Raw genomic sequence first — 14,751 nt, 5'->3', positions numbered from 1 at the left:
CCTCGCAGAAATGCAAAGGCATCGCACAGCGGCGATGCCTTTGCACTTTAAGAGTAGCTCCCGGCCAGCGCAGCTTTAGCGTGCGGGCCGGGAGCTACTCGTCGCACCCCGGCCCGCAGCGGCGGCGTGTGATGTCACGCAGCCGCTGCGGGCCACTCCCCGCACGGTCCGGCCACGCCTGCGTTGGCCGGACCGTGCCCACGAAACGGGGGCCAAACGCCGCCGTTTCGCCCCATCCCGCCCATCGACCGCCTCTGCCTGTCAATCAGGCAGAGGCGATCGTAGCGCAGCGACGGGCGGCCATGCGCCAGCACACTGCGGCGCCGGCGCATGCGCAGTTCTGACCCGATCGCTATGCTGCGAAAAACTGCAGCGTGCGACCGGGTCAGAATGACCCCCAATGTGCGTTGTATTGTTGTCTATGTAGAAAAAAGGGGAGACGTATCAAGTGTTTAAGGAGCCCATTTATCATTCTTTATTTGCGGCTGTATCCTCAGAAACACCCATTTTCAGGGGTTAGCCGTAAATATTATGTATCCCCTACATGTAAGAAGGTACCTGCTGCAATCTCTGTATTGCCGTCTGCAGCCGCAACCCGATGCTGCCCGATTTACCAATGATCGGAATGCGATGCACTTCCGATATTGGCCCCGGGAGCTGAAGATGGCATTAGGCCATTGTAGCCTATGGGCTACAGATCGCATTGCTGGATGGGCAAAGGGTTTCCCCGGAACCCTCCCTAGAAGTGGCCTCTGTGTTTGTACAGTCAAAGTGACCGTGCATGCGCATCATCCCCGGCAGACGCCACAGATCATCGCAGGGACGGGCTCCGACCTGCATGTGCGGGATCATACATTCGGGGATAGTATTGCATATTTCATTGCAATCCTGGGCAGTAATTTCCCACCCAGACCGCATTCAATATGTAATCCATGATAAATGGCCCCCTTACAGAAAAAAATATATATATGTTACCCAAAACAACCACATAGCTCTGTTTCATAGACTGTGCTACATAAATCATCTCTCCAAGGCTTGATAAATCTACCCCCCCACACCCCCTTTGCTGCCATTGTGATACAGCACATTGCATCCACCAGGTGGCACGCTGTGCTGCTCTCTCTGTAAGTATACAAGCTCTGTCTGAGGGCACAGCAAACTTGGATGCCAAAAAAGGAATATTTGACTGATAAGTACACACAGAAGAGCCAGCTGCCAAGTACATTTCATCTAATAGCTGGAGCAGAGCTAGGGCAGCACAGTGACTGATGGAAGACTCTCCCTCTAGTGGTGGCTGTCAGCTATTATATCTGAAAATCTTGGAATAATAATAGTAATAAAACAGTATATTGTAATCTCTGACCACTAAAAACAGATAGAAAATTGAGGATGTGTCATAATTAAGCAATATATTTATGTTCTATTTTTTTAATGCAGAACTCAGGAGTAAGAGATTACTGATAACACAATGGGTGGTATTCAAATGATATATCACGCCCAATCTTCTGTCTAAAGTGATCCCCGTTATTGTGCATATCGCGCCCACAGTAATCAGGTTTAGCCGTGTAAAAGGTTGGGTGCCTTGCTACTCCAGGGGTAGCGTGCTGAAATAATGATACCACGCCCTCGACAGCAGAAAGAGAAAGGGTGTGGAAAGGGGTGAAAAGAATTGAATCCCACCCAAAGTGTTTAGTCATGGTTAGTACATGCACGTTTCACGTTCCGTTCTTTCATTTATTATTTTCCACTACACACATGGTACTTATGGAAACATTAAACATTTTGCCTGAGGAGAATGTAGATGGTGATGTGCTCTCATGTTCTCATTGTTATGTCCCTGACACATATAAGGTCCTGTGGTTGCTCCCTGCACCTTTCCATGGTAGGTCGACAACCAATAAGTTGACCACTATTGGTTGACATAGGACAAAGGTTGATACAATAAAAAGGTTGACACGGGGCAGGTCTACACATGAAAAGGACGACATGACTTTAAAAAATATACATATATTTTCAACTTTTTCATACATTACCATCCACATAGACTACGATTGGGAATAGTAACTTGTGCTGAGTGCACCTTGCCTGCAGCATGGCGAGTGAAGCAAGCCATGTAAGGGTACACGGTGCACTAATTGGGGGTCCTGGTCATGTTACATAAAAAACGACACCAAAAACATTAAAAAGTATCTTGTCGACCTTTTCACGGCGGCAACCCTTTCACCATGTCAATGTCGAACAAATAGTGGTTGACCTATTGACTGTCGACCTTATCCAGGTCGGGTATGGGTCGTTGGGTTGACAGTCATGAGGTCGACCACTATTGGTCGGCATGCATTAGGTCAACAGGGTCGCTAGATCGACATGGCCATTAGGTCGACAGGTACTAGGTCGACCGGTCAAAATGTCGACATGAGGGTTTTTAAAAAACTTTTTTTGGTGTTTTCTTCGTAAAGTGACAGGGAACCCCAATTAGTGCACCATGTCACCTCGCATGGCTCGCTTCGCTTGGCATGCTTCGGGCAAGGTGCCTCGCTCCTCTGCCGCTGCGCTCAACACAGGTTACTCTTCCCAATCGTAGTCCACGTGGATTGTAAAGTATAAAAAAAGTCCAAAAATTGGGATTTTTTTAAAAAAACACGCATGTCGACCTTTTGAACTGTCAACCTAGTACATGTCGACCTAATGACCATGTCGAACTAGTGACCCTGTCGATCTAATGTATGTCAACCAATAGTGGTTGACCTAATGACTGTCGACCAAAGTGGTGCCGACCGAATGACCGTATCCTTTCAGATCGACCCATTGATACATAACCCTTCCCACATACCTCATACAGTATGTGCCAGGCTGGGTATAAGAAGGGATCATTGTATGGAATACGTAAACAGGTTTAGGCACCCTGGTTTAGAACTACAAGTCCCAACATCTTGCAAGTCGTGAGCATGCTGGGACTTGTAGTTCTGCAAGAGACCCATCCCACGTGAGGCCAATGTATTAGAGATGCTAATCACACTCTGGCATATGCAGCACATACTGTACATAGGTAAGGGGGCTGCTGATTCCTTATAGCGGCGAGTGAATGACAGGGAATCTCATTCATTCTGCCAGGGCAGGCATGCTATAGATAGGGTATAGCCAGCACAATAATAATAACAATTCTCCTCATGTACCCCACAGGCAACGTGTGTCACTCTTACACAACACACAAGAGCAACGTAGCAGCAGAGGGGAGGGGGCTGCATGTGATGTGCCCGGGACTCTGATAGGGTGAGTGGATGAAAGGGGCTGTGCCTCCCCTGGCTGCTCTGGAACAAAACAGCCGGCGCTGGGAGCTGCTCCTTAGAACAGGACAGTCAGTGTGGGTACAGCAGACTGCAGAGCATCCTCCACTCATACAACCAGGAGCTGGCAGGACAGTGGGTACAGACACTTACAGACTGCAGAGCATCCTCCACTCACATAACCAGGAGCTGGCAGGACAGTGGGTACAGACACTTACAGACTGCAGAACATCTTCCACTCACATAACCAGGAGCTGGCAGGACAGTGGGTACAGCAGGCACTTACAGACTGCAGAGCAGTGGCAGACACTTGCAGAGCAGCCTCCTCTCCACTCTCTCTGCAGCCAGGGGTATCTGTGGCGCTGCACTTTCCATCTCTTCTTCCCCCTGTTCCAGTGTGTTTGTACTATTTCCTGGAAAACATGCGTCTGATCCAGAATATGTGCACTATATCTGAATGCCCAACTGGCACCGACTCTGCAGGCACAAGCAATGGCACTGGCAGCAGCAGGGTCATAAAGATCGCTGTGGTTGGAGGCAGTGGCGTAGGCAAGACAGGTGAGCTACCATGGGGTTACTGTGAATTTAGGAAATGTCTGTGGGCACTGGCATAGGAAATGTTTAGTGTTATAAATTGCTGATCCATATTCTGCTGCTAGGATAGGCTTATTGCATAACAACTCATCGCAGCGCATGTGTGTTGCTATACTATGACTTTTTATGTATTGCTTGCTATATGCTAGCACCCAGCAGCATGGCTCGTTAGTGTGTTCCATGCTTTGGTATATACAGATAAAGTATTTGTTAATTTTTGACGTATTTAAAATGTGTCCTGATGATTAGTTTCCCACTAGCATATGATCAGCTCTGTAATTGTGCAAATCTCTGTATGAGTGAGTAAAATCATCTGAACAGAGAGACGCGCCACCTGCAGACACACCGCTCATACATCCACTCTATAGTCAGTTACCGAGAAGGAATCTCTTGTTGTGGGGGGGAATAATGCATTTTACAATCCAGCAGCTGACCGGTCTTCTCTTCCTTTCTTGTAGCGCTGGTGGTCAGATTTCTCACCAAACGATTTATTGGCGACTATGAAAGGAATGCAGGTAAGGACACCTTATATACTTTCTTATAGTCACTGCCACAGCTAACTCATACTGTACCATAGATTACTCCAAGCACCACAGTCTTACCTAGCACTATATAAAGCATGCAACAGCGGTAGATTATATTTCTAGATTGTATTCACATATGTGTGCCAGACTTCTCTGATTCCACCCTCTGTGAGCTCTCTGTAATGAATCGTCTTATTGTATTCTCAGGAAACTTGTACAGCAGACAAGTCCAAATAGATGGAATGAATCTCGCCATCCAAGTGCAGGACACTCCAGGTGTACAGGTAAATCCACTTCTCTATTATGTCACAGTCTCTGCTAACTGGTGTAAGGGACAGTAATTAGTAATTAACATATATTATACAGTTGATATTTTATTATTTTGAAAGCACAGATAAAAGTGAGATTTTTCCATTAGTTTACTTTCATTGTTGAGCTGTGTCCTAGAAAAAAAAACTTCACACAGATGGAAGTCCCATTAAGACAGGCTGAATAATATACTGTAGGTGTATCTGTGAACTATTGAACTGCATCCAAGTGCTCTAAATGGTCTGGAACAATGTACACGTATGGGCTCCTTTCAATTGCTCTCAGTCTAGTACACATAAGATGGTTAAATGCGCGCACAGAAACGTGTCTAGTTCTAGCAGTTGGGAATGGGCAGCTGTCCAGATGTGAATGCTTCCAGCTTATATCTTCTTACTTTCCAGACTCGCTGTCTAGCCAGCTCATTTCCCTTTCTACCCCACTACAAAGACTTTCCCTGCTCCTCGCTGTACATTCCACTTGAGAATAGAACACTCCACTGTATCTGATTCCAGATTCTGCAGCTGCATCAACATACATTAGGTTAGGAAGGTGAGGGAGCAGACAGATTGATATAACATACATCTTCTGCAGCACTTATGTGAAGACTTTTTTTGGCACTCTCGTCTTAGCGTTGGGGTGGAAATTCTGTGTTTCTTGCAAACTGTTTTAACATGTCATCTAAAGTCACATCATTTATTGTTTTCTTTCCCCCCTCCCCAGATACAGGAACAGAGTCTGGAGTGCAATGAGCAACTTAACAGATCTATCAGATGGGCAGATGCTGTGGTCATCGTCTTCTCCATCACAGACTGTAAGAGCTATGAGCTTATTAACCACCTCCACCAGCACGTGCGCCACCTACATCCTGACAACCGAGTTCCTGTTGTTATTGTGGCCAATAAAGCCGACCTCTTACACCTCAAGCAGGTAGAGCCGCAGCATGGACTTCAGCTGGCCAATATGTTGGGCTGCACTTTCTACGAAGTGAGTGTCAGCGAGAACTATATTGATGTGTACAACGCGTTTCAGATACTATGTAAGGAAATCAGCAAGCACCAGACGGCAAGCACACCCGAAAAGAGGAAAAACTCTCTCATCCCACGGCCAAAGTCTCCGAACATGCAGGACCTGAAAAGACGATTTAAGCAGGTCCTGTCCGCCAAAGTGAGGACTGCTACATCTGTTTGAGTTTGAGGAACGTTCTTGATAGCTGTTCTTTTTGGTCTTCCTAACAGGAGAGTTTCAGAGGTTGCTGACCTGGATTAACTTTGACATTACTGGCTCAGGGGCAGCACAGGAATGAGAGGAGAGGTTTTGAGGAATCGTGTTGTGCGATAAAGAGGAGTAATGTTGGATGATGGTGTAAGTGACAAAGAAACGTCACAGATAGGGCTTCAGAAAAGTGATCAGTGGCACTGGCTTGGTCACACGAAATACCAGAGAAAAGTCATGGACAATATGTGGACTCATACATGGGATTCACAATGTTACTGTTGTGTTAAGACTTGGTATAAATGTGGAAATTATTTCTGAAGTAGCAAAACATCCCCATGTGTTTATTACATTTTTGCCACAGTGTAAATCTTACCTTATAACTGTATTTCTATACCCAACAAAGTGCTGTTTATCAATAGACGGATGTCGCAATGTTCCTCTGTGTGTGTGCACAGACACTCAGTGATAATATTGGAGATGATAGTTGTGGATGTGGCTCATAATATGCCTCATAGAACCTTAGAGTCGTCAGCCCAGTCTATCATAAAGCATTGTGTAAATGTGCTTTGTATCTGCACTTTTCTTCCCTGTGGTAAACTTAATAATGTTTTATGGGCTTAGCCCTGCAGACACTAAGGGGCGCTGTTTTCATGTATGATTTCACTACAAGAGACACACAGCTGATGGGCAAGTGTCCATGTCTCTATTACTTTAAGCCAATGAAGATCCAAATAAAGGCTAATATTTTTTATGAATTGCACTTTAAAAGCCACTTGCGCTTTTGCTTTGTAAATTGTAACTTATTTATTTTTGTGTACAATAAAATGCCTACGGGGCTAACTTTTTAAGCAAAGTTTACTTTTATTGTTGCTTCTGCGTGTTTCACAATGAAGGATGCTGTACCTGAAAATATATTCACTGTCACAAATGTAATACTGAAAGTACCACTATAACCACCACATCTGGCCAAGCAATGACATCATCTTTCCTATGGCCGTGCTGAGCTGATCATGTGACAGTGTGTATCATCACTGGGTAATGTGGTGAGGGGAGAGCTGAAGCTCTCCATCGGCTCTCTGCCAGCAGCGCATGCCACACTGCCACAGCACAAGGATAATGGTGTGATGGGGTCAGTAAGTTTGTGTGGCCCCTTTTGTGGGGAAGCCACATTCTCTGCTACACAATATGCTAGAGTACAGTTTGCATAACTCAACAACCTAAACTGATGCAGGACATCTTTACTGAATCATATTTGGGGCTCCTATAAGAAAACCAGGACAAAACTGTAGTAACCTTTGGTAACTATAAAAAAAAAATACATTTCCTTTTGGGTATCAGATGTTGAAAAATAGAAGCATGCTAGGGTAATGCAGGACACATACGTAATAGGTGTGTCTTTGGAGAATCCTTATTATTTACCTATAAATGGTGCATATTATATACATATAAAATACACATCTGTAATCCTGCTGAGTGAGACAGGATCTGGGGGCTATTGTTACCTGAAAATACTTTCAACAGAAAACCACAGTTACTAGTGGGCTGTATAGGAAGGATGGAAAAATGTACACATACAGTAATTAGGGGCATATTCAATTAGCTGCAGGGCTTACCGCAGGTGGATAGCTTTGAGCTTTAACGGCCGCAGCTATTCAGTTTAAAGCCCATTTCCAGCTGCAATAGGCCCATGGTTAATGATCATGAGCCCACAGATCCTGGGTTAAGTGCTGGGGGCTATGGGTAACGCAGCTGCGGTGGCCGCAGTAAAAGCCCCACTTTTACTGTGGATCTCTGTTCATACCACAGGAGGGTATATAGCCAGGGCCCTGCTACAAGCCTGCGGTAAGACCAGCGGCTATCTGAATATGCCCCTAAGACTGTACACACATGTCCATTCAGATTGCATTGGCTTGTTAAAACAAGCATTATAGCAAAGATGTTGTTATACAAATAATGACTTAGAATGAATACAATATAATGCATTTTGCCTAAGCCTAATGGTAAGTGAGTGTGACATTTAGCCAGAGTGCGTGAGTACCAGGGAGTACATGGTGTTTGTGTGTGTGTATTAATCTGACCCATCTACTGCATCTGTCCATACATACACACATTGCCAGGCAGCATTATGGGATGTCTCTGGCCACTGACACGTGATCAGTGTTATTTGTGAGGCAATCTTTGCGGTGGGTGTGGAATGCAGACACATAAATTAGCCGTTAAACAGAACATGATTAATGAGATCCCTAAGTATCCAGTAATCAATATTGTGTAAAACACATTTTACGGCATGGTAACATCTGTGTAGCAGGTGCATTCCTCCGTGTTCTGGATAATACACAGCAGGTTCACTGCATGCAGGCAATCAATACAGTTTAGTGATATTTCCTCTGACAAGATGTTGCTGCTAGTAGTTACGCACCTACCCCACACGAGGCCATCCTGGTTACAGCACAATCACTGACACTTACAGGATCAATGACCACCGCAGCATGGACACATTCATGTACAGTCGGCGACATTTGCACGTTCAAGAAATAGTGATGTTGGGAAATGAGAAAATGGAATATTGGGAAGATAATATGAATAAGAGAGACAGTCCCATTGTGCGCAGGGAGATTTGTGGTGCACAGAACACAGTTTAGAGTCGGCAGAGCGGCACTAGACGTATATGTGACCACCTGCACAGACTGACCAATAAACTGTTTGTAGAATATTTCTCTCCAGCTGCTGCAATATTTCATACCTTTACCGTTGGTGCCAGAACACCATGCCCAGGTGCCATTGGATATAAAACTATTATTTTATGAATATTACAGTTCATAGCTATGGGTGTGGGTCTGGTGCTTTATTTGCTATTGCATAAATAATCCTGCAGGATATTCCAAGTTCTTACACTACTGTACATACACTAGGAGACAACGTTTAAATGCGATTGGGAGTGCTCTCGTTACCCCCTTCCACATGACTGGTTAGAAACGGTTAGTGGCAGCATCATAATTGCTGGTCCTCATGCTAGCGCATATTCAGGAAGCTAAAGCCCAGATTGATTAAGACTTGGAGAGTGATAAATAGCATGAGGATAAAGTACCAACCAATCAGCTACCAACTGTCATGTTACAGGCTGTTTTTTGGAAAAAAAATGACAGTTATGAGCTGATTGGTTGGTACCGTGTAATTTATCACTCTCCAAGGCTTGATAAATCTTGGCCTAAGTACTGGGCAGTATCGGGCTGGCTTTACACTGTCTACATGCCCCAGGTACCAGTCCAGACACCCTGGGAGCCAAATACTGGTGCCACTGGTGGTAATAGTAGCACTCAACCCAGTTACGTCCCTGATCTGGGCTTTTTTATTTGTCACAGATCTAAGTGTCTATTGCCCAATATAGCCAGATTATCTTATGTCAACCACCGAAACCAATCAGTTCTTTATTTGACCCCTTTTAAGCTATACCAGAGTTGTCAACTGTTTTATTATCTACTGTACACAAACATTTATTAAGGACCACCTTAAATACACAAGTGTTTAGTAAATAAATATCCCACCTGATTGTTTTGTGTATATTTTATTCTTAGCTAACAAAAATCATTCTACTAAGATGAATATAAGAGCTGGAGGACCACATGAACCTGTGTGAGGATACATGATCTGTGCTTGCCCTTACGCAGAGATATCTCATGTGTCGTCTGATGAAACTCAGCCTCTACCTCCTGCTATTTGCCGGCATCCAGCAGAATATCAGCCACCAGGTGGAGCTGGGTTCAGATCAGGACAAAGGACATTGTATGGGGACAGTTCCTCAACTAGCCAAGGGAAGAAATAACAGTGATAGTGCTGCATTCTACAATGTGTTTATGAGAAAGATCAGACGCAATTATGATTATTATAAAAACAATGCACTGTACAGTAAAAATAGCTGTACATTATCCCATATTTCCTAGCATTCCTGCAGTGGATTCTGGATATCCAATGTGTATATACGTATATAGCATATTATCTAAGTGTATATTATTATGGCAATACAACTGATTTTATGATTATTAATCACATGTTCTTAGGATCTCTGCTAATGGTACGCACAAATTCAGTAACGTCTGGGATGCGCGCTGCCTGTGGGGCTGATTCATGTACAGTATGTTAGAAATGGAGATATTTACACAATTGAGCGATTACTGGGCAACTGTGCATGCATTGCGATTGCACTGAGCATACGCCAAGATCATAAGTGAAGTAGCTCACAGTGAGGTTTTTTGGGGACATGTACTAAGCAGTGATAAAAGTGGAGAAGTGAGCCAGTGGAGAAGTTGCCCATGGCAACCAATCAGCTGCTCTGTACAATTTTATATTATGCAAATTATAAATGTTAACGTCAATGCTGATTGGTTGCCATGGGCAACTTCTGCACTGGCTCATTTCTCCACTTTTATCACTGCTTAGTACATGTCCCCATCTCAAAGTGATTGACAGGCATGGGACCGTTTGGGGCCGGTTAAAGTGGTGTGTCGCAACTGTTTTTGGATATGTTTAAGCCGACATCTTGTATTTAGAAAACATGGCGCGAGCTACTTAATTCCAGCAATCATTCTGAGTGGCCCTAGGGTAACCAAATGGTGGATTATTGCAGGACCTGTGAGCACGGCTGTGTGTTTGTACACAGATGCTGATATTTGCAAGTGGGTGTCTCAATCCATTTCCAGGCGGCTGCAGCATATTTTTGCACATCCCCTGCCCGGTCGCCCACTAAGCGAGTAAAGTGGGCGGTCCGGGCAGGCGATGACGCGATTCTTGTTGAATTGCATCAACATAGCCACACCCCCTGCTGTATAATGTCGGTAATAGCGGCATTACATGGCTTACATGGTGCGATTCGCAGTCACACCCCCATTCTGCCTCCGCCACGCCCCTGTTTCGCCTCTGACCCGCCCCCCTCTGCACGTCACGTCACTGACCGCCCCCCTGCTGAGCCAACCTGGCTGCTCTCTCCCGGAGAGAGCGGCCTTAAAGTCGGCAAGTATGGTATAGCCTGATGCAGCTTTACTAGTATCTATAATGTTTTTTAGAAAACGGTGATGGAATATAAATTAATTTAGAGAAAAGTAAACAGTTTGATGTCTGTCCCTTAGTAACACAGTTATTAATGTCCGTTAGAATGAGAATATATCATATCTTAGATAAATCTGCATTCATTCTTTCCTGATGTAAATATTATTGCTCCTATGATGAGTATATAACAGTGGTTCCCAAACTGTGTGCCGTGGCTCCATGGGGTGCCTCGGGACACTTGCAGGGGTGCCTTGGATTGATGGTTCAGGACCAATTCAAATTATTCATGGTCAATATAATAGGCAAAACTAGTGATAGTAGCTGTCAGTCATAAAATATGGGGACAAACAGAAGCAAATCTTGTCCCTCACCACACAATTGAGCATAAGGATGACATATAAACGTGATCTACTTAATTTAATATTTCTTTCTAAATTTCTCAATAAGAAACTTTTGGCCTAGGGGTGCCGTGAAAAAAATTCTGATACTCTAGGGCGCCGTGATTCAAAAAAGTTTGGAAACGACTGGTATATAAGCATATATCTACATGTACAGGATAATGGTATAGCAGAATCTCTCTGCAAGTGGCTGGAAGGAAATAATTGTCGGGTTGTAATAAGTTGTCTCATTTATCAATGAGTGTTAAATTTCACTGTGAGTGCTAAATTGCACCAGCCAATCACCTCCTGTCATTTTTCAAACACAGCCTGTTACATGGAAGTTAGGAGCTGATTCGCTGGTGCAATTTATCACTCACATTGAAATTTATCACTCATTGATACATGAGCCTAAAAGTCTGAGTTTGGTGACAATCATGTACAGGGAATTGTTTAGTCTTGTACATAATTGCCCCTCACAAAAAAAAAGTCCCAGTTTGGCCGGCATCCCGCATGGCCTCCAAACTCAGACTTCATTTCAACCTGGCCAAGATGTGAATATGATTGCAAGTTCCTCTTCGAGAGGCATTCGATATGCTGGCTGACGGGATCCCGACGCTCAGCATATCGGTGCCGGGATCCCGACAGCCGGCATACCGGGATCTGGTCTGAAGATCGACAGTGTCTAGGTCGACCTAGAACATGCTGACCTAGAAACCCTGTCGACCTTCAAACCCTGTCCACCTAGTGACTGTCGATCTATAGTGGTCGACCCAAACATTGTCAACCTAGACACTGTCGATCCACTGATCCACACCCAGCATACCAACAACTATTCTCCCTCTTGGGGTGTCCACGACATCCCTGGAGGGAGAAAAAATAGCAAGGGTTATTCCAGCAGCCGGGATCCCGGTGTCAGTATGCTGGGCGCCAGGATCCCGAGCGTCAGTATAACGTACGTCTTCTGTACAGTATGTAAGTAATATATGGCAATACAGTAAACTGCTTTTGACAGTGATTGATTAATAAGATTAACTAATAAATTGTTACAAAGTATTTGTGAGGGCTCCATAGTCTTTTCAAAAAAGATTGGGTCTATTCATGAAGCAGAAGTGAGTCAGTGGAGAAGTTGCCCATGGCAACCAATCAGTGTCCTCAGAGTCCCAACTACTTTTATATCATCTCCCTACAGATCCAAATAGGAAGAGTGGTAAACGGATGACAGCTTCTACATAAACTATTTAAACACCATTAAGTTGCTTTTCTTGCAGGTACTGTATACCCGGCCTTACATCAATATTGTATACCGAGCATTACATCAGTACTGTATACCCAGGCTTACATCAATACTGTATACCCGGCCTTACATCAATACTGTATACCCGGCCTTCAGTGCTGTAACTAGACATTGTAGCGCTGTGTGCAAGAAATGGCATCAGCGCCCCCCCCCCTTAACGTAAACCGGCGGCAGTGCGCGCCATAGGCGCATGCAAAAAATATAGGGGCGTGGCTTCAAGGGAAAGGGGTGTGGCCACAAAATAATACCAATTCATACAATGGTGCACAGTAGTCTCCATTATTCAAATTACGCCGTACAGTAGCGCCACTACACCAGGTAGAGCCCCTTTTTCACAGTATGGCAGACAGATTCCCCTTTTTACACATTACGGCAGACAGCGTCCCCTTTCTTACACATTATGGCAGACAGCGTCCCCTTTTTACACATTACGGTAGACAGCGTCCCCTTTTTTACACATTACAGCAAACAGCGTGCCCTTTTTACACATTACGGCAGACAGCGACCCCTTTTTTACACATTACGGCAGACAGCGTCTCCTTTTTTACACATTACGGCAGACAGCGTCTCCTTTTTTACACATTACGGCAGACAGCGTCCCCTTTTTACACATTACGACAGACAGCGTCCCCTTTTTTACACATTACGGCAGACAGCGTCCCTTTTTTACACATTACAGCAGACAGCGTCCCCTTTTTTACGCATTACGGCAGACAGCGTCCCCCTTTTTTACACATTACAGCAGACAGCGTCCCCTTTTTTACACAGTACGGCAGACAGCGCCCCCCTTTTTACACATTACGGCAGACAGCGTCCCCTTTTTACACATTACAGCAGACAGCGTCCCCCTTTTTACACATTACGGCAGACAGCGCCCTCCTTTTTACACATTGCGGCAGCAAGTCCCCGTTTTTACACATTACGGCAGACAGCGTCCTCCTTTTTTACACATTACGGCAGACAGCATCCCCCTTTTTACACATTACGGCTGACATCGTCACCCTTTTTACACATTCTGGCAGCCAGTCCCCCTTTTTACACATTACGGCAGACAGTTCCCCCTTTTAACACATTGCGGCAGCCAGTCCCCCTTTTTACACATTACGGCAGACGGTGTCCCTCTTTTTACACATTGCAGCAGAAAGGATAGAGAAAGAAAGAGAGAGAGAAAGAAAGAAAGAGAGAGAGAGATGCTTACCATCTCCCCACTGGCAGTCAGGCTCCTCGTGCTGGCAGCTCCCTCGGTGCAGGCAGGGGAGAAGGAGGAGGAGGGAGGGGGACTGGAGCCGCAGCAGCGCTATGTAATTGGTAGTAGCGCCGCTGCAGCAGCCCCCTCTCCTTCTGTATAGGCTGACCGGCGCCGCTGTGAATGATGGGATGGAGGAACTGCATTCTCTGTATATTCTCTGTAAAGCACTGTGTAATAGAAACTGATAAAATAACTAGAGATGAGTGGGTTCGGATTTAACGCCAGAATTAACGCAAGTTCGGTTTTATCCGGATTTTTCCTATTGGCTATCCAAAACACGTGACATCCGTGAGCCAATAAGATGCCGTTTTGAGAACCGAGTAAATCCGAGTAAAACCGAACCCGCTCATCTCTAAAAATAACAGAGTTTGGGCACATAAGTAATAATAAAAAATTAGGAAGTTATGCAGTTAGCATGTCTACAATCAGATTGTCCTGCAAAATGCTGACAGACATAATGTCGACATCCCAAATATCAACATTGTAATGTCAACATTTCTAATAGGGTTAGCTTTAGGTTTAGGGTTAGCGCTAGGGTTAGACATAAAGCAGTCTCGGCATTACAAGCATGTCCACATAATGAATGCTGACAAGATGTCACACACCCTTTGGAATGGGGTGTGGTATGGTATGCCGGCGGACAGCATACCGGCGCCTGGAATCCGAGCGCCGGTATACCGACAGCTGGGCGAGCGCAAATTGTGTCCACAATGGTGTTGTTGCTACTGGATGTCTGTATGTATAGATGACAGCACTGGCCACAGGAGTGTTACATGAGGCTCAGCACAGTAATACTGATACATAAATGATGTCCTTAGGGATTCTAGGGCATATACTTACTAAAGTGCAGGTTTATAGA

At 44.9% G+C, this 14,751-nt stretch overlaps 1 protein-coding gene across 1 annotated transcript; it reads left to right on the top strand.

The window, feature by feature from the left end:
• Positions 1–3,329: 3,329 nt before the first annotated feature.
• On the top strand, positions 3,330–6,779 carry RASL11B (RAS like family 11 member B). Its single transcript, XM_063920938.1, has 4 exons — positions 3,330–3,842; positions 4,337–4,393; positions 4,610–4,686; positions 5,432–6,779. Exons 1-4 carry the CDS (start codon positions 3,707–3,709, stop codon positions 5,897–5,899), a joined length of 738 nt encoding a protein of 245 aa, XP_063777008.1. The 5' UTR covers positions 3,330–3,706; the 3' UTR covers positions 5,900–6,779.
• The last annotated feature ends 7,972 nt before the right edge of the window (positions 6,780–14,751 follow it).

The sequence above is a fragment of the Pseudophryne corroboree genome, chromosome 1 (assembly GCF_028390025.1).
Source record: "Pseudophryne corroboree isolate aPseCor3 chromosome 1, aPseCor3.hap2, whole genome shotgun sequence".
NCBI classification, from domain to species: domain Eukaryota; kingdom Metazoa; phylum Chordata; class Amphibia; order Anura; family Myobatrachidae; genus Pseudophryne; species Pseudophryne corroboree.
This window is presented reverse-complemented; position numbering and strand designations above follow the sequence as displayed.